Raw genomic sequence first — 21,252 nt, 5'->3', positions numbered from 1 at the left:
TTTTTTTTTTTTTTTTGAATTGCTTCATTAGTTTTTAAAATATGACTGAACACGCAAAAAGCGAAATTAACATTAAGGGGTCCAAAATTTGAGTAGCTCTCCTGACCAAACTAAGGGGACCACATTTCCCAGATTTCGGCTACCCCCTATATTTTGAAGATAAAGAATCCAAATATGTAAAAAAAATGTATGTTTATTCAGAGTAAGTACGTTTTTGTGTCTGATTTCGCAACTTAATTAATAGTTAGCACTAATTAGCATATTTGAAGTCACCCCCAGGAACCATTAAGATTGTCGTGAAAATCCAATCATTAGAACGAAAGTTATTGAGGGTGATCGGTCCAGTAGTTGTAGAGAGCACTTACACCAGTGTAATTTATAGCAAATTAAAGAAAGATATTTCCTAGAAGAGATTCAGAAAATATTAGGAATCGTTATTGTTTATAAACATTTGTTGCGTATAATTGTTTGATTAGTAGTGGAATTGCGTCACACAAATATTGTACAGTTTGTTGACGTGTCGAGCAAACTGCCCCATTTAATACCAAGTAAGCTTCGTTACTCTTTACTAAATATTGATTACGGTCGATTATTTGCATCTTCTAATTGCTTTGATTTGATACTTCTATAAATTATCATAAAATATGTCTATACTTTCAGTTGTATAAGAAAAATATTTATAATGTTCTCAGAGGATTTACATAAATCTGTTCATTGTATCAAATAATTTTACAATACAGTTCCATTTAACGAACTTCTCTATTTTCGAGGAACATTTTGTAAATTTCTTCGTAAAATAACTGCCAAATGGCGAGTTTTCTATTTAACAAGCTTTCTTTGAGACCCTTATTTCTCAAAATATTTCTGGACATTTCCAACTGGTTAACGCGTTTAATGACCTACAATTATTCCTTTTTGTTTGCCTTTCAAACGGAGAACTCAGAAAAAATTAACCTCACTAGCAATTAAACTTAAGTAATATATGCTTAAAATCACTTTTACCAGAAATGCAGCTATCATTTTATACATAAATTTAGTTTTTTTTTTTTTTTTTTATGAAAATGTATGTAGTGTAACACTGGATAATGTTTTGCTCTATTCTTGCCTTCCATGTAGACTTCTTTCATGGTTAAGATTTATAAAATAAATAGTAGATGCCAGTTTACAAGAAAAAAGTGTATCAATTGCTATTTTGATTATGTCTAGTGCTTATGAATTTAAAACCTGTTTCATGTGGTTTCATTATTTCGAAAGGGGATTTTCTATTTAACGAATTTTCAATATAACGAACTTATTATCAGGATTTACCGACTTCGTTAAATGGAGATCCGACTGTACTTAACTTCAATTTTGTTCGAATTCATACTAATATTCTGTCTGTAATGTATGTATTTTTTATTAAAAAACTAACTTTATTTTCGAAAAATTAAATATATGCATCATGAATGTATGATTCTTGCATTTTAACTTTACTGATTCGCGTGTATCATATCTTACTATAGAATTACTTAATTACAAACATGATGACGGCTACTTCACACCATGTAGAAAAAGATTCTAGGTGATACTAGGAAATATCCTTTGTTTTGGTGTAGTGAAAAACCACTTTAGTGTGATATCTGGGCAGCGAGTCGCGGTGACTCAGGGGATAAAGCGCTTGCTTCAGATTAAGGCGACCTAGGTTCGATCCTAGCTTCGGCTGGTTGATTCGAATTTTGTCCACTTCTCGCACAGACTACAGTGCTGACGTAGATTAGCTTAGAGTCCCTTTGCCGTCAGGCTAACAGTGGGAGGTGGAAGTAGTTTTTTTCTCCATGTAAAGCAAATGCGGGTTAGCTCCATCAAAAAGTCCTCCACGAAGGCGTAAACCCCCAAAATTGGGTTGGCTGTTCAACGACTCTTCTAAAATATTTGGTCACCATATTTTGACTTCAGATACATGACAGTCGTGAAAAAGAGGACAGAAAATCTTTGAAATTAGTGAGAGATTATTAAATGTATTATTAAAAGTTATCTTGTAATTTATAAAATCCAAAATTTATTTAAGTTACTAAATTAATTTTGAAAATGCATAGATGAATGAATTTAGTGTATAATTTGCTTCCTTCTTCATGAATATACACTAAATATTGTTATGAAACGTTTATAGGTATAGTGACGTTTATATATAGATGTTTTTCCACGGTTTCAATACCTATTTCTTTTTCAATTTATTCTTTCTATTGATATGTTGAAATACAAAATGTAATTTTAAATAAAGTACCTTTCACTTTAACCGAACATAAAGAAAAGAAATATATCATATGTTATTAAAAATTAATAAATAATAATTTTATTGCTTTTTTGGAATTGGCTGGAAATTTCAAATGAGTAGTAGGAGTCGAACATTTAACTACCAACATTATTATAAAAATCAAAAGAATATCTTCATATTTTTTTTTACAATTATAAATAAAAATAGTTCGGCACGAAAACACGTAATTTTGAAGGGAAAAAAATTCAATTTCGGGTTATTTTCCCCCAAAGAGATGCCTGTCCCACGAAAGAAAGCCATAATGCTTGTAAATGAAAAGGTTCTGAAATAATCATTGTTTCGTGAAAAATTAAAACTAAAATTTGCAAATATAATTGTTTTCTTCAAAAATTCATTGTTTTGATAGAATTGAGTGCTTCACATTTTAAACAAAAAATAGAAGTTTGATCAAAATATTTTCCTAAATCGTCCTTCGATTGAAGGTCATTTAGGAGTATAAAGTAAAAATGAGTTGATTTGCCAGTTGCTCAAGAATGATGATGTCTTTGCAAGTAAGTAATATCCAATTTTAGTGCGCATCAACGACTTCATTAAATATAGATTACGATTGTTTTAGATGATTTGAAAATAAAGTGTTAAAACTTTTCTTTTATTTGCTTTTTAATCAAAATGCTTAAAATAATAATATGATTTGAATATTTTTGTTTTAAGAAATTTGATTATTTTCCACAGAAATATTTATTTAAATTATTGGTAAAAAGTATCGCTTAAATAAGCTTTTTTTAGCCACTTAAGCTTCTAATAACAAAAATTGTTTATAGAAAATTAAGATTAAATCTTTAATTTAAAACGAAAATTTATAAATGTTTTATAGAGGGATACGAATTTCATTTTATAAAAATGTTTCAATTTAAACACCGTTTCCAAACCAGAAAAAATATACGGCGCCTTTCGAAAATGTGTTGAAAATTTTTTAAAAACTTTTGGGTATAATTTCAATTAATTAGAATTATGAAACAGTTTTACTTATCTATTATATTTTTTAAAATTTTTCTTTATGCTTCAAACAGTTGTTTTTTCAAATAATATCGAGTTTGTGACAGTTTTCCGAAACTTAGTGTACTTAATTATTTACATCTTGGCAAGATTTTACATATATTATGTTTGAAAAAGTAACTTTTACTATTTGTCTTCTAACTTGACAAATAAAATATAATTTTGTAGAAATCTTTTAAAAAAATTCATTGCACTGCTTTCATTTATTAATGTACTTTAATGATGAATTTATTACGATTAAATATTAAATTTTAATTAGAAGAGCTTTTAAGGGTATAAAATTATGGTAATTAAACAACTGCTATAAATTTAATTTTATCTTAAATAACAATAATGCATAATAATATTAATGAAATGTAATTAAGTAACATTACATAGTGTAATGATATTCCTCAACTCTCTATTTTAAAAAATAAAATAAGTAAAGAATCCGAAGTAAATGAAATATTTAAAAAAGCTGAAATATTTAATGATGCAATAGAAATTTAAAATTCATTAACTCTTCACTTCATAAAAGAGATGTAAGAGAGACGTAAAAAATAAATGAAACACTTAAAAAAGCTGAAATATTTAATGATGCAATGGTAGTATAAAATTCGTTAACTTATTATTTTTAGAAGTAAAATAAGAAGAACATAAAAAGTAAATGAAACATTTAAAAAGGCAGAAATATTCAGAAGGCTGAAATAATCGGAATTTCAGAAATATTGAAAAAAAATTTCTTAAAAAACGTGCATTTTTAATTGGATATCTTTCTTTTTTTAGTTAATGCAAATAAATTGTTACAAAGACTATTTTTTTTCTTATGTCAGTCATAATTTCCTGCTGGAAACCACAGTGTACCGTTTCATTTTATTTATAATATTTTAAATTGAGTCATTTTTAAACAATTTTAATAAACAAGATGTCTTATACTATACCTTAAAATAAATAAGGTATATATGAAATATCAATATTTTTCTTTGCCAGAAATAATTCAAACTAGCCATATCGGACCAAATTTTTGTTTATTTTATTTTTTTCATTTATTTATTTACTTATTCATTTATTTTCTGCACGTGTAACACTTATTTAATGAAATGATAATATTCAAGCATTAATGGAGAAAACATTAATTTCTCTGAAGTTAATTTTTATAACAGGTTAAAAGATTACGAAGCATGACTGTTAAGACAATCTTGAGACATGCCAGTTGTGGCACCTCGAAAAGCGTTTATCACTTAAAATCTCAAAAATTAAACATTAAGGTTTATAAAAATTTCCAAGAAATTATTTAGTCATTTTAATAATTTTCGAAATTGGTAAATTTTTAGAAACATGTTATAACTTTTAAAATCTTTGCGCTATTTATCTCATTATAGCTTTACCTTAATGAAAAAGCACTTAAACTGTAGTTTTAAAGAGCCTCAAAAAACACTGTTGATGTTGTAAATGAATGTGAGAAAAAATATACATTAGGTGTTCCATAATGTCCACCCTTAATGTATGTGTAATATAGATAGATATATATATGTTACTGTGAATGACTGAAGTTGGTGGTTGTTGACTTCCACCGGTGAATGTTGACAATCACATAGCCGCTTTGGTAAATGGCCGAAATATATACTAGGTCTAGTTAAGTGCCACTGCCCGGTAAGCCCCGCATCAATGTTTTTTTAAGGTGCCACTGCTCAGTATTCATATAGCCGGTATTTCGAACACTGATGTTTCTCCTAATCTATTCTCAGCAATTATTGAAATATCGAATAAGCATAATAACATCAACGAATAAATTAATATCAAATTGGATATAACAAATATTTCGGACATTCCCCAAACCAAATATGTAATTGTTGACATTCATCGGTGAAAGTCGACATTCTCTTGATTTTGGCCATTCACGTTTACACACTCCCGCATATATATATATTACAATTCAACATGCATGATTGATTGCATGAAGAAAACTTAACTGTATTTTCAATATTCATAGTTCAACTCCTATCTCTTTCTTTAGACAATGAAATGTTTTTCGGTATCTTCAACTCCACTTTCCTCTGTAGTGATTGATTAGATTTCTATTGCTCAGGTAAACCTTAATGAGTCTCCCAAGGGTACACAAAGTATATAATTTAGGGAGGCTATTGAGGAACATGTTACGTACTAGATATGCAAAAATTTCTAGAACAATTATAAGATTTTTTTTCAGAATTTATTCTCTATATTGGATGGAAAACAAAACATGATTTATTTTAAATTTCTCTTGCGTACACCCTTTTCTATTCAATCTTCGAGTCCTGCGTACCTTGAAAAAAATTTCTAACACTACAACACTCTCCATATAATAATGGAATCTTCAAGACTAAAATAAAGAAATATCAGTTTCTTGAGTTTTTTAAGAAATTTTATTATTTTCCAACGAAATATTTGTTTAAATATATGTTAAAAGTAGAGCTTGAATAAGCTTTTTTTAGCCACTGAAGCTTTTAAAAATAATAATAAAAAATTCTAAATAATTAAGATTATTTTCTTGAGTTTGTCATACTTACAATTTTATTAGTTATCTACGTGGTCTGCGTAGTCCTCGATGGAAACATGTTAAATAAACCTCATATAGGGAATGTAATCCTGATCCCACACCGATATCTGTGGGACCTCAATTCTGCTCGATCGAAATTCAGAATTTTCTTATTTAAAATGTCTTTCATTGATGATCAAAATAATTTTAAACATTTAAGAGATAGAGTGTAGCTTAATCATGTGCAATCACAAAAGTGCTTTTAAAGCGCAACAAAGTGAATCTGAAATTAGGGAAAAGAAATGTATTAGAGGATGGAACTTTTTTAATTTATTTTATAACAGTCGTTGAACTGCTGACCCAATTTTAGGGTTTAATGACTTCTAATATTCAACTCCGCAGCCTTGTCATTTTGAACCCAATCCAGAAGACAAGGAAACTCCTGGATCAAGTATTGGGAGAAATGTTGCCTTCGTGGAGAACTTTTTGAAGATGGAACTAACCCGCATTTGCGTTACTTGGAGAGGAAGACCACGAGAACCTCCCTTAGGCAAAGGACCCATGATCCTGAGGATATTTCACGTCAGCATTGTGTAATCCGGTTCACCTCATTGGAAGATACACAGAGGATGCTATTGTAATAGGGCAGTTGAACAACATAGTTCTCTCCCGCAAATTATAATGGAAAAGGAGCCTTTTAGAGACTCAAAGGTTGATTGGATAGCTCGTTCACCAGGCTCTGCCTACATCACGTGGTATGCGGCGATACTATTTCGCTATTTTTAGGAGAAGGTTATGAACAAGGTTGCTATTTGGCGATCGTATGGCAAAAATATTTATTTCGCAAACTTCATCTGCATTTTTTGAACATTAAATATTTCATAAATTTGATGATATTTCGCGCCATTTTTCATGATAGTTCTCTCTTTTGAGTGAATAGTTTGTCCTTTTTGAGATATTTTGCTGGGAAAACAGCAGTTTTTAAATTTAAAATATATTTAAGTAGCTAGAGAAACTGAAGGTATAATAGCAGATGATAAAGCGAAGTAAGTGAGTGAAAAAGAAGTCAGTGTTGTGTTTGGCTCGCATTAAGGGTTGTCTCAATTTCAATCACGGAGATCTTTCTCTTCTTATTCCCGCGCTGAAATGAACTCTGCGTCCGAGGAAGTGGAGCCAAGTGCCAACTCCTGGTGAACGAACTATACCAGCAGAATCAGAACGATGCTTTATTCGTCCCTAAAATTCGATCCAGACAACTCATGGGACATTTCTTACTTACTTATTAAAAGCATTGAAGAAATACTTATAACTAAGTTTTTAAAAATCATAATTTTCATGATTCGCTTGGCAGTGTATTTACAAAATATAATATTTATTAGTATTATTTATTTTTTACTTTTCTCTGTTGTCAATTATAATGTTTTAAACTACAGTCGGACCCCGATTTAACGAATTCATAGGGACTGAAAATACTATTCGTTAAATCGGGGATAATTCGTAATATCGGGGGCAAAATTTAAAAAAACAAATTACTAACCTTACGGAATATGCGAACAACTCTAATAAGCAAATACACAAAATAAATAGAAATCTTGCACTTTTTATTCAGATTGAATGATTCGAATGTTTACGCGCTAATTAATTTGAAATTTTAAAGCATTTCGTGAGTAAGGTTTGCTTATTTCCTTGATTTCATACTTTAAAAAGTTCTTTTTCAACGGCAGAAGAAAATACTCCTTCATTTAGAGCATTAGGTTAGTTTTCATTGTTTCCAAAGCATCAGAAAAAGTAACAGTTTTCACTGGAGATTCATTATCTTCTGTGTCGCTATTCATTGTTTCCTATAAAACTACTTCATTAACTTTATAAAATTCGGTAAATAGGGATTCGTTAAACCGGGGTTTGACTGCAATTCTAAGTTTGGATGGAATGCTTTAATGGAAATTATGACAAACCCATGGGATAGAGCGGAATCAGGAAATTTCACTCCCGAAATCACACAATACGCGTCGGGATAGTGAGCATCGATTTGGTGTATTCTGCCATCGCAGCGGTAGTGTTGCAGTTCCACGCATGCGCATACTGTCTCTGGCTGATTGTCTGTCACTGACGCCATTACAGCTGTTAGCGAGCATTAAAATTTTTTTAAGATGATTGCCAATCTCGCCAACGTGTGTAGTCTTTTCTATTATGCATCTTATCAATGCGGTTCAGTGAAAACTGTGGCGTGAAATGAACAGCCAATGACAACTTACTTTCATCATGATCATGTTATTGGAACTCTTATTTAATAATTCGTTTGGCAGCAGTCTGAATATCAGCCAAACAGCCTCGCATTTTCAGACTATAGGCATCAGGCGGTACACGCCCCCAATAATTTTTCGATTCCTTTTTAAAGTTATAAATTTTTTGATACCCAAAACCTTCTACAGTTATTTTTTTAAATTTAAAAGTATGAAGGTCTTCAAATATTTTCGATAGCTTAAAATTAATTTAACATGGTGCGTAGAGTTTTTAAAAAATGCTTAAAGGTGCTTTTTTCATTGGGTGTTTTTAAACAGAGCTTAATTTTCCCTTTTCGAAAATGAGATTTTTTTTCTTTACCATGTCAATTTACGCCACGTATTATGCAAAAGCGTGCTTTTCACAATGTTCTATTCAACGTTTTCACAATCTATTTCAGCGTCGGTACATAGCGTATGAAAGAGCCAATCATTTTACATGTTTGGTGAAATACTTGCGAGTCCGCATGTGCGTATAGTGAGCTGGGTTCGGTGAGATTATTGCACTCTCATGCGCTGCATTCACAATTTCAAGCTTCATTTTCCACCCTCTGAAATCGGAACTGAAAAATCTCTCCATCATTTTTTATAATCAAGAAAAGAATTCTTTGCTAGTTATTTTATCAAGATCATGAAAGTCTTTGAAAATTATTTTGCATTTTGTTAATGTATATAGTGCTTAAAAAGTTCTTATTTTTTTGTCAAAAGAATTAGCTAAGCACCCTGTTTAAGGAAACACTTTTATAATTATTACTTTTATGTAAGGACTATCGTAAAGAAACTGATAAATATTTTTTTTTTAAATTTGTTACAATTCGAACTCAATAATTTCTATAAAACATTTTTTTTTAAATTTTTGATTATGATTGTAGCTAGCAGCTAGAATCAAATAGTTTCAAATTAGTTTTAAGGATTCTTTGTAAGATTTTCCGATACTAACAAAAGTGTTTTCGTATTTTAATTATTTAAGACGCTCCCGTTCTTGCCTTTCCATCATTTCCGATTTTTATTATTCTTATAAGTAAATATTTTTTTTACAAAAAAAAATAATCATTTGTTAATGAACATTTGGTTGATACGTTAATCGTAACAAAATATTCAGTTATTCTTGAAAAAAATTCTTTAACGGAATTCTTGAGGCAACAAGAAGAAATAAGAGTAATTTTACTTGTTAAATATACAGTCCCTGGCCAAATTATTAGATGTACTAAAGATTTTATGCAAAATCTTAATTATCATGTAATACTATACAGCTTTATTGTTTTTACACGACTGAAACAGGTTTGAACTTGTTTACGTTAGTGTATTAATTGGTTAAATTAGATGATATATTATATAAATATAGAATATTTATTATATCAGGTATTATATTATAATAATTGGACCAAATTATTAGAAGCACTTTAATAATTACACGAGTTTATAGGCAATACTTTTATATTTAAATATAAGCGTAAAGGGTTGTTATTGGAGAGATTTTTTATGTACTTTCCTTATTTTTAACGCATTGCTTTACAACCAATTAATAGAAATAGGTAAACAAGAGTAAACAGTCGTATAAAAACAATAAAGTATCACCTGATAATTAAGATTTTATAGTATATATAAAGATATATACTATAAAATACCATATATACCTGGGATAGTATATATAAAGATGATTTTTTATTTTTCTTGAGAATTTCATATTTTTAAAAATTTCGATACTAATGTTAGAATCTCTTTTTCTCATATTATTTTATTTTATGTATTGACTTTTTTTGTTGACATCAGATAANCCCCCCCCCCTGACCCCCTACTGGCGCCGCCCTTGAGAAATAAGAGTAATTTTACTTATTAAATATACAGTCCCTGGCCAAATTATTAGGTGCACTAAAGATTTTATGCAAAATCTTAATTATCATGTAATACTATACAGCTTTATTGTTTTTACGAGATTGAAAAGATTTGCACACGACTGAAACAGGTTTGAACTTGTTTACGTTAGTGTATTAATTGGTTAAATTAGATGATATATTACATAAATATAGAATATTTATTATATCAGGTATTATATTATAAAAATTGGACCAAATTATTAGAAGCACTTTAATAATTACACGAGTTTATAGGCAATACTTTTATATTTAAATATAAGCGTAAAGGGTTGTTATTGGAGAGATTTTTTATGTACTTTCCTTATTTTTAACGCATTGCTTTACAACCAATTAATAGAAATAGGTAAACAAGAGCAAACAGTCGTATAAAAACAATAAAGTATCATCTGATAATTAAGATTTTACGTAGAATTCCTAGGGAGTCTAATAATTTAGCCTGGGATAGTATATATAAAGATGATTTTTTATTTTTCTTGAGAATTTCATATTTTTAAAAATTTCGATACTAATGTTAGAATATCTTTTTCTCATATTATTTTATTTTATGTATTGACTTTTTTTGTTGACATCAGATAAATAAGTTTTTCTTCAACTATGCAGTCATTATTTAAAGCAAAAAAGAAAAATTATCATAAAATTCGAGGGAAACGAACTTAAAGTTGCAACAATATTCAAACAAATTGAAATTTTGAAGAAAAAAAAAGCGCATTAATTTCATAAATGAAAATGAACTTTTCAGCACATCAAATTTTAACTTTGTACTTGCGTCTGATTCTACAAATTCGTTTCGTTTTTTGTTGAAACAAACTCTTTGAACATTTTTTATATGTCTTCATCATTTCAAATTTCTAAGTCATAGGTTTTGCACCACAAAACTTAATGTATAGAGGAAAAAAAAATCGCAATAACAGTACTTACTGACTTTTATTTAACGAACTTCCATTTCCTCGAATTTCTCCATTTTGCCATATTTTTCGAGGAACATTTTGGAAATTCCTTCGTAAAATAAAAATTTCGATACTTCATAACTTCCAAATAACGAAGTGAATTTTCTATTTAACGAACTTTTCTTTGCGATCCACTTTTCCTATTTCCCAAAATATTTCAGAACATTTCGAACATCTTAAAGCGTTTTATGGGGGAAATGACCTGGAATTGATTTTCGAAGCCACCTAACTTTTAGAGAAAGCAGTAAAATCCCTTCCTGTTTGCATTTGAAACGAAAGACAAAATGAACAGATTTTATCAGTAGCAATTAAATTTAAGAATGTATGTTTAAAATTACTTTTATAATAAATGCAGCTATAATTTTATACATAAATTTAGTTTTCTTTTTTTTTTTTAATTTGAATATGTACGTAGTATGATAGTGTAAGTTTTCGTGCAGATTTGTTTTATGGCTAAGACTTATAAAACAAATAGTAGATACTAGTTTAAAAGATAAAGGTGTACCAATTGCTATTTTAATTATGTCTAGTGTTTATGAATTAAAACCTGTCTTGTGTTGTTTAAGTATTTCAAAAGGTGATTTTCTATTTAACGAATTTTCCATATAACGAACTTATGATCGGAATTTAGCTACTTCGTTAAATCGAGGTTCTAAATAAAGGTACTTAACGAAAATTGAAATTTAATAAAAAAAAAAGTTTGTGTTTAGTTCATGAATAAAAATGGTCCTTCTAGAGCATTTAACTTAAACTTTGAAGTTGTATTCTTACGGCCTGCAGAGAGACACGCATAGGTTAGGAGTTTATAATTTTCGAACTAATCAGAAATTCTTTTCTTCCATGTAAATCCTTGTACAATTTTCAGCAAATATCTTCGTGATTTCACGTTTCTAAACCAAAACAGAGACGGCTCTCACAATATTTTAATATCGAAATAGTTTCGTTTCATAGCAGCAAACAACTTTAACTTGTTTTAAACTCGAAATTTATAATCTGATTCGTTTTAAGTATAAATGGAAATTTTTTTAAAATTTGGGAAATTTTTTTTAATATTCTTATTATTCAATAAAATCTATTTCATACGTAATATCATCTTTTAAATATTTAATTTAAATGAAGTTTTTACTTTTCTTAAATACGTTTCTTTTTTATTTCTTCTTTTTTTTTACATATTTCATTACAATGTGTTTTAAAACATTTCATTTCCTTATAACTGAATGGTTAATATTAAATATTTATACTAGTATGTATGAAAGATAACATTGTTTTATACTATTTTTATGCCAAATGTATCTATTTTCATTTTCTTTGCATTGTATCAAAACTATGCAGTAAATTTGACACATTAAAAAGAAAATACAAGATTTATGAACTTTGTTTTAAGAAAAAAATTTTGTTTTATTATTGATGCAGTTTCGGCTAAAATAACTTATAATATGACAAAAGAGATATTATTTTGGTGCTGTGTGACACAGTTCTGAAAGTATTGTACGACTCACGCGCTTTTAAACCCCTATTCCTTAAATCTTATTTTTAAGAACTTTTCTGATGAAAACTCATCAAATCAAACTTAATTTTTCACCTCATCTAATGTAATTGCAAGAATTAAATAAATGAATAAAATAATCATAAATTATACTTTCTAAATTGAGATTCTCAACTAAAATAGTTTTAGAAAGCTAATGATCAAAAGTTTAGAATAAAAAAAATAACTTTGAAAAAAGGATTATTGTTGGGGGGAAATCTAAGGTTTCCAATAAAATATTCTTTTCATCTCGACTTTTATCTGAATGAAATATTTCAAAACAATTAGTTGTATAATCTAGATTGCTCCTGTTTGGTTGTCCTTCCTTTTATTCATTTCTAGTCACTTTTTTGAAGGTCGTTCTTTCAACATCCATGGCAACTTTTCTACACACGTCTTCAACTACTCAATGAAATTCGATACACTTGTTGGAGTGCCTTATTTCTAATCTACAGATTATTAGACGCATTATGTAAATTTAGACTATACAGTTGTACTATAATTTACTTTGATTGCAATGCAATACGTTAAAAATAAATACAAATAGGAAGTATATAAAAACCCGTTACATGCATATTTAAATATAAAATTGCGTATAAACTTGTGCAAATCATGTAATTATTAAAAAACTATAGTGCGTCTAATAATTTGATCTAATTATTATAATATACTAATTTAAGGCAATATAATAAATATTCTATAATAAATATGCTTGATACAATAAATATTCTATATTTATATAATATATCGTCTAAATTATCCTATAGTCGAATTTATATTATATATATCGTCTCATTTAACCATTTGATACACTAACGTAAATAAGTGCAAACCGGTTTCAGTCGCGTCAAAACAATAAAGCTGTATAGTATGACCTGGTAATTAAGATTTTACATAGAATCTTATAGTGCGTCTAATAATTTGGCCAGGGACGTTATGTTAATAATGAATGGTATATGAAAACTAATGTATTTTTTTCCCGACGGAATTGTTTTGTAAAAGAACCCCTTCTACAAGGATCGCAACTAGAAGATTAAAGAGATCCTTTCCATTCATTGAAAAGGACGATGTTCCAATCTTCCTCAGTTAAAATCTAAAAATAATTTCAGCAAAAAAAAAAGAATTCTAAAAAAATTATCAAACAGCAGAGGTCGCTATAGCAACGCTCAGTTTACTATTACTCTTGAACACAGTTGAAAAGTGTGATTACGTCGAAATAAGGTGCGCACGCCATCAAACCCAAAACAACACCCATTTTGTCAATGGGAAATAAAATTGAAGAATAGTATCTACATACAAGAGTTGCTGAAAGGCAAAGTGGCCGGATTTAAACTTGACGCCACCTCTTGAGACCACCTTAGGAACCTTTCATCTACAGATCTGACATATTATCCGATTCCACACACTCAGAAATATCAGTTTATTTGTTATGAAGAATACCACAATTAAAAACGAGGACTGGATGAGACATTCATGCAACGGCGCCAAAAAATATGCACAAACCTTGAAAATATTTGTCAAAAATGTAGTGTTTCGAAAGTGATTGATTAAATTGATACATTAGATTTTGTTTATTAGATTCTTTTTACTTATTTTCCAATATAAAATTCATTCCTTACAGCCTATTCTAAGCTTTTTTTTTGTTAACTGTATGTAATTTGCTATTTTCATTACTTTAGTTTTCCTTTACCGTATCAGATGGTCATCTCACCTCGACATCAAGGAGAGATGGTCACTTGTTAGTTTAATTTCAATTAACTTTTTCATGTTTTGTTCTCAATATTCCATTATTTTTTGCTCAAAATATGTAAACCATGCATAATCATTTCTATTCTTAGTACTTTTATTTCGATTTGAAAAACACTATGGCCATGTATCTTAGACTTACCCTTCTAAAAAGTCCCGCAAATGTTCTCTGTCCCATTTTTCAGAATTAAACAACATATAATTTTTCAGAATTATGTTTGTCATAATAACATTTCTATTCTTAGTACTTTTATTTCGATTTGAAAAAAGTTATGGCTATCTATCTTAGACTTACCCTACTAAAAAGTCCTGTAAATGTTCTTTGTCACATTTTTTAGAATTATGTTTGTCAATTCTTTGAATACTTTTAAAATATTTTCAGGTGACGTTAGGTGTCCTCTTTGTTGTGTTTGTTTATTCCTTTGCAATGGAATCATCAACACAGGAAACAATTGTTATGTTCGGATCCGTTCAAAAAGGCAAAGTTGACAAGAAACTAAAAATTGGAGACATCCATGAAAAATATGAAACATCTGATAGCAATAGAGATTCTGTATCACGATTTAAACCAAAACCTGAAACCAAATACTTTTATGAATTTTCTGCAATCAAAAAGAAAGATTTTAAAAAAGTTGTACCACACATAGCTGGTCCAATGTTGCACCCACTTGGATTACATGTACGAGAATTAAACTTGCCATTTTTATACTGAACATCAAATAAAATTGCATGTAAAATATAGTCCTTTTTATACTGAACATCAAAAGCAATGGGTAACTAGTAACATTTTCATTTTGTGACGTAGCTAATTTAACTGCTAACCGATCATAAAGGCCTCTTTTTTTTTTCTCTGAATATAAACAAAAATCAGCTCTAAAGCCTACGAAGAAGTTTATCCCTTTCTCAAATAAAAATAAAGCTGAGATTGTTACGTAATAGACCTGGTTGAACTTTGCTTCGAAGTTCACCTTACTTATGAGGCAAACATAAACAATCAAACGAAACTGTTAAGAAGCTTCGCCCCGCAACTTTCTAAAATAGTTGTCCATTTTTATACTGAACATCTCTTTAAGTGATTCCAAATTTTTTGAAATTCATTGTCTATACCAATAGTAATATAAAGCGTGTTTTATTGGGAGTTAACGGCGTTATTTAAAGCTCTGAAATTTAACTAGCCCTCTATTTATATACCAGATTTTAAAATAACAAGGGGGTTTTGCGCCTTGTTCAGCAGCCCCTGAAAAGGCAAACGCAGTTTCTTACAAATTTCTTCACTTTTTTAAAATTTAAATTCACTAAAATTTATTTCATATATAATTTGTTTGAATAAATTTAGGAAAATCATAAATATCTAACATTTGAAATAATATTTTAGAGCTATTGTGCATACTCTGCAATTGCAAATACTATGATAGAATTTTATTAATAGTTCTAATTACAACACAAGAGGTTTACAAATGAGTAAATAATTGATATCATGTATTTTATTGAAATATTAAATGAAGAGTTTAATTGGATGCATCTAAGAGCCAAATCTTGAACATTTATAAAGCAAATTTTAATTGATGAATCTAATTTTGAATTGAGTCAGAAAATTGCAAAAACATTCAGCATTCCTTATAAATTAAGATATTAAGATTTTTCTTACATACTTTCAAATATGTAAGAAAAATCTTTCGAGGAAAAATAAGAATTTTCAATGAAAAAATACTGAAACTTGGAGAGAAAAATACTCGTTTTTGGACCTCTTTCGGCACTACAAGAACTAAACTCTAGGCAGCAAGGGTGTAGAGGGGTCGGAACACTGTTCTGCAACTTTATTATATTTATATTTCTTTAAATTGAGTAATATGTTGAAAGAAAATTTTATTTTTCAAAATTAATTAAAAAATTATATTTTTTTCTTTCCATAAAAAAGTAAAACTACTTAGAACTCCATCAATGGCTGGAAGAGCTAGTCATTCCACAATAAAGGGGCAAATATATATTTTATAAATGTATTATTAAGTTAAATGACCAGACAAAGCTAACTCAACAAAATAAAATTTTAGTTTCGTTTATTTTGGAGAAATACTGTACATTTAAAAAAATATCTTCTTTAAGAACTAGGTTTTTTAAAACAATAAAAAAAATCTCGCATATTAGGTAAGGATGCTTCACTTTATATTTATCAGGAATGTAAAACTATTAGATAAATGTTCTTTTTTGTGAAAAAAATTTTTCCTGAGATTTTGGGGGTTGAAACTCAAAGTAGTCTATCATTTTTTTTTTTAATACACTGATTTTGCACATGGTAAAACTCATTGTGTGTGAACCAAGTAATATTATTTATTTTATGTTCAACTATTTCCACATTAACTATTAGATCATAAATACTTATGATTGACCTTGGACATAGTAATCATTCAAAGTTCTAGGATAGCAGACTTTTTTTTGAGAGTTCAAATGTCAAAATTTACTAGTGCCAACAGTGAACTGAAACTATTAATTTTTTAGTGGATACATACAAATGAGTGAGTACTGCCAAAGAAAAAGCAAGGTATGTGAGTCATCCTGTTGGCATGATCTTATACATAACATTACTTACACCATAAACATGGCAAAAACTGAATTTCTTTATCTTGTTTCAAGTTTATTATTTGCCATTGACAAAAGTTAGCACACTGAACAGTTATAAGATTTGCTGGGGAAAAAAACCAAAATATAGCAGAAACCAAATCAATTCACAGATTTATTGTAACTTACTCAGCTAGACATGCAATTAAAAAACAATTGGAGAAAGATTAAAATTAGATAACAAAAAGCAAATCCATATAATGGAATTGCATGGCCATAAGTGCTCTTAAAGTTAAATTGCAATAAAAATTGAAAGATCTAGATCAGGGTGCGTAGCCAGATTTTTCAAAAAAAAATAAGCACCTTTTAAGTACTCAAAAATATTTTTAATCACTTTCCAAAAAAAAATCATAATTAGGATATGTGCAGTAATAAAAATGCTTTTTTCTATTGTTTAAAGTTCTTAATTTATAAACACAAAATCAATAAAATTTAGAAACATTTTCAAATACCAAATTCAAGTTTCTGATAAATATTGTAGATAAAATATGAAAATCATGCATTATTTGCAATTCAGAACAATCAATAGGGCAAGAAAAAATCTCTTTTTAAAAGATAGAAAATTAAGCACTGATTACAAACTCCAAATAAAAAAACACCTTAAGGGCTTTTAAAAAACGTAAATAAGCACCTTTAAAAAACACTATGCACCCTGTAGATGTGTTGCGCAAAACTTAAGAAAAGTATGGATTGAAAAATCCAGGGGGCTGACTGTGAATTAATAAATATTCCCTGAAAATCATGAGACAATGAGCAACAATTTAAAACGTAGTCCAGGTGAATTTCCAAGTATGACAACATTCCTGTATCAAAATCTATTGTTCATTTTTAACTAAAGAATGGAAAAAAAAGCTGAAGTAAAAACTAAGTCAGTAAATGGAAGGAGGTTAAATAAATATCTTTTTCAGCAAGTGAAAAATGAGATATTGTATTAGCTGGAGGTAATTAAAACACCAAAAACTATATGGACGCACAAATAATTAGCTCTTACCATAAACAAAAAACTTTCCAGGCTGCACAATAATTTTCCATTTAGATTTAGTTTCTATACACACGACTAGAAAGGCAGCACAGCTTCCAAGATGCAAAGAAATTCAAGTTATGAACTGCCCTGCAAGGTCATCTGACCTAAACCTAATGGAGAGCTAAGTATTGAAGATCTGAAACAATCAATTCTGCATTGATGTCCTCAACAACAAACATCTCATTTCCATTATGAAAAACCTAATTCATGAATATTAAAAAATAGAAGTCACTCATTATTAGTCATAAGATTGAGCATTTTAAGCACACTTCACTATATATTTTACAACTTATTTCATTTTTTTTATTTCAAACTCCAAAAAATTTAGGTATTTAACTATTAATTAAAAAGTTTTTAAAATGTCTTTTTAAAATTAAAAAGTTTTTTAAATGTTTTAAATTAAAAGTTTTTAAGCGGCTGAAAGCGGTTAGCACTTGTTTACGTTCATGTATCAATTGGTTAACATTGTAACGCAACGTGTTAAAAATAAATACAAATAGGAAGTATATAAAAAATATCCCAAATAAAAACCTGTTACATGTATGTTTAAAGATAAAAGTATTGCATAGAAGCTCGTGCAAAACATGCAATTATTAAAATACTACTATGCGTGTAATAATTTGGTCTAATTATTATAATATACTAATATAATACCTGGTATAATAGTTATTCTATATTTATATAAAATATTGTCGAATTTATATCATATATTGCCTAATTTAACCAAATGATCCATGAACATAAACAAGTGCAAGCCGGTTTCTGTCCTGTAGAAACAATAAAGCTGCATAGTATCATATAGTAGCTGTAGCGTTTTACATGGAATCATATAGTGCGTCTAATAATTCGCAGGGGTCTATCCAGACATTTTGTGAAAGGTCCGTTTTTCGTGAAATTGTGAAAAAATTACTCACATTCTTTCAACCAGGGTCCGCTTTTATAAATTTGAGCAAATAGGGTCCGTTAATGCAAAAAAAAATTTTTCAAGGAGTTTTTTTAATTGTAAAGACATACAATATTATGCTCAACACTGTAAAATTATAATTAAAAAAATTAAATTTCAAAAAATAAACAACAATTGCTGCTTCTAAATTAGAGATGCAACATACAAATATTTGGTATTTAGCCTATACTGCTGAACGCAGAATATTAATTTCGGACGAATAATGGAAGAATCGTCTGCCGAAGACAAAACTTAATTCGTTTACATCCATCTTTCTTGTTTTCTGCCCTGGAAAGGGTTTATTCGATTAACAAAATAATAATGAAGATAAACAAATTTGTGAAGGGTCCGATTAAAAGAAAAATCATTTTGTGAAGGGTCCGTTTTTAAGTTAAAATATTTTGTGAAGGGTCCGTTTTTATGAAAAGATATTTTGTGAAAGGTCCGTTAACGGACGCAAATTTCTTCTAAAGAGACCCCTGAATTGGCCAGGGACTGTATGCCTTAAAGTTCTGGAATGCAGTGTAAGAGCATAAAGAAGTAAAATGAGCTGTAACAGTTATTATAATCATGTGTATGTCATAACAAATCAAACTAAACGATAAAAGTGTACATTTATTGCTTTTAACAGCCCTAGTATGGTAATAACAAAGGTAAAATATTTTTTAATGAACAAATAAAATAGTCATTCTTACAAGAATAGAGTACTACAGTATGTTTTCTTTTTAAATATACAATTTATCTTGATGAACAATTTTCAACAACATTCTAATGTTTTTACATCAAATTAATATAAATAGATAAAAAGCTTTTGCTCACAAGTCACAGGCTTAGCACAACTCTTTACTAAATTATCAATAAAAAAAGAGAAAATAAGTCAAAAGCTATGACATAAATATAAGAGTAAATCCTTAATTTATTGGGGGGAAAGAGTTTCACTAACATAAAGCATAAAATATAATAAATAGAGCCATTGCAAACATATACTAAATTACAGCATAAAATGAAAAACGCATTATAAAATTTATATTGTACAATACACAAACAAAATCACTTGGATTGACAAAGTATAACGTTCAGCATCTTGCAAGCAATTGTAATTTCTTTTCACAAATATATCATTTTTTTCCTATTTACAAGCATTTTAACTGTAATGGCACTGCCAAGCTAAACATAGCTCTTGTCAACAAATGGCACACTTCACAAATATCACACATAATACTTGTAAAAATATTTCTGTAGAATTTCAAATCTAACAATACCAGTTTGAATTAAAACAATTGGAATTTGGAAAATACTACTTTCAGATTATAAAAGCATCATGGATAATAAGACAATTTCTTATCACTTGGCTTATCTAATAAGAATAGATCACTAAGCAATAAGAATTGCCAAATTATTTTTAGTTACAATTCTTTTAAAAAAAAACATGCATGTAAACGATGCTTAATAGTTGGCACTTTTCCAAACATGAGACACAACACTGAGTGCAGCCAATTGTTCTTCTCCTAAATTGATTTTTTCATCGATTTCTCGAATGTCAATCAGAAATTTTGTTTTCATTTTTATAAAATTTTCATATTTTGCATATTCTTCATCTGTAAAGTATTTGAGAAGGAATATGGAAACTTGTTTACTTCTTTTGTCAATACTTTCTTTCAGCCTACAAGCATCTTCATACTGTTCTTTCAGTTTATTTCTTTTGGATTCAAAAGTTTTCTAGAAGGAAAAACATTTAATAAATAATCTAAATAAATTATTTATAATATGAATATAATCATACTTTTTTCATTTTAAGAGGTTTTTTTTCCTTCTCACCAAACATAATTGTCAAAACAAAGTAGATAGAAAGAACTAATTCAAAATATGACTTTAAATATTTCACAAATAAACAAAAATTCAAAGTAAGGCCATACCTTTCAAAATGTCTAAAATATATAACAGGGTGCATAATGAGATTTTCAACAAAAATAAGCATCTTTTAAGTGCTTTTTTAGCACTCAAAAAATATTTTTAATCACTTTCCAAAAAAAAAAAATCATAATTAGGATCTGTGCAGTAATAAGAAATGTTTTCTATCGTTTAAAGTTCTTAATTTGTAAGCAGAAAATTAATAAAATTCAAAAACATTTTCACAAACTTCACACAATTATGATAAAATAACTAGTTTCTGATAAATATTGCAGAGAAAATTGTGAAAATCATGCATTTTTTGTAATTTAGAAGGACAATCGACACAGCAAAGAAAAAATCTCTTTTTATTTTGTAAATTTAAACACTTTACACAAACCCCCAAATAAAAAAAAAGTATCTTTAAGGGCTTTTAAAAAATTTAAATAAAAAATAAGCATCTTTATGCACTTTCTAATAATGCTAGACACCCTGTATAAGAGCTACCTTTTTAGAAAGAGAGAAATATAGCAGGAATTATTTTAGAATTCAAAACTTCACCAACTTTGCATAATTTTTTTTAAGGTCAAATTTT

General features: G+C 28.5%; 2 protein-coding genes across 5 annotated transcripts in view; one reads left to right on the top strand and one right to left on the bottom strand.

Annotated features, from left to right (window-relative positions):
• The first annotated feature begins 2,666 nt into the window (after nt 1–2,666).
• LOC107451507 (uncharacterized) lies at nt 2,667–14,925 on the top strand. Its single transcript, XM_016067628.3, has 2 exons — nt 2,667–2,805; nt 14,567–14,925. The coding sequence occupies exons 1-2, from the start codon at nt 2,788–2,790 to the stop codon at nt 14,894–14,896; spliced, it is 348 nt and encodes a 115-aa protein (XP_015923114.1). The 5' UTR covers nt 2,667–2,787; the 3' UTR covers nt 14,897–14,925.
• Nucleotides 14,926–19,362: 4,437 nt separating this feature from the next.
• Nucleotides 19,363–21,252, bottom strand: part of LOC107451508 (uncharacterized) — a 161,314-nt gene continuing 159,424 nt past the window's right edge. For all 4 annotated transcript variants that reach the window (XM_016067629.3, XM_016067632.4, XM_016067633.4 and 1 more), the window contains one exon: nt 19,363–20,486. In XM_016067629.3, the coding sequence (XP_015923115.2) occupies nt 20,214–20,486 (273 nt within the window). In that variant the 3' untranslated portion in view covers nt 19,363–20,213. The remainder of the gene's footprint in view (nt 20,487–21,252) is intronic.

Source organism: Parasteatoda tepidariorum, chromosome X1, assembly GCF_043381705.1.
Source record: "Parasteatoda tepidariorum isolate YZ-2023 chromosome X1, CAS_Ptep_4.0, whole genome shotgun sequence".
NCBI lineage: Eukaryota > Metazoa > Arthropoda > Arachnida > Araneae > Theridiidae > Parasteatoda > Parasteatoda tepidariorum.
Note: the sequence above shows the minus strand (reverse complement) of the source record. Positions and strands in the feature narration are given on the sequence as shown.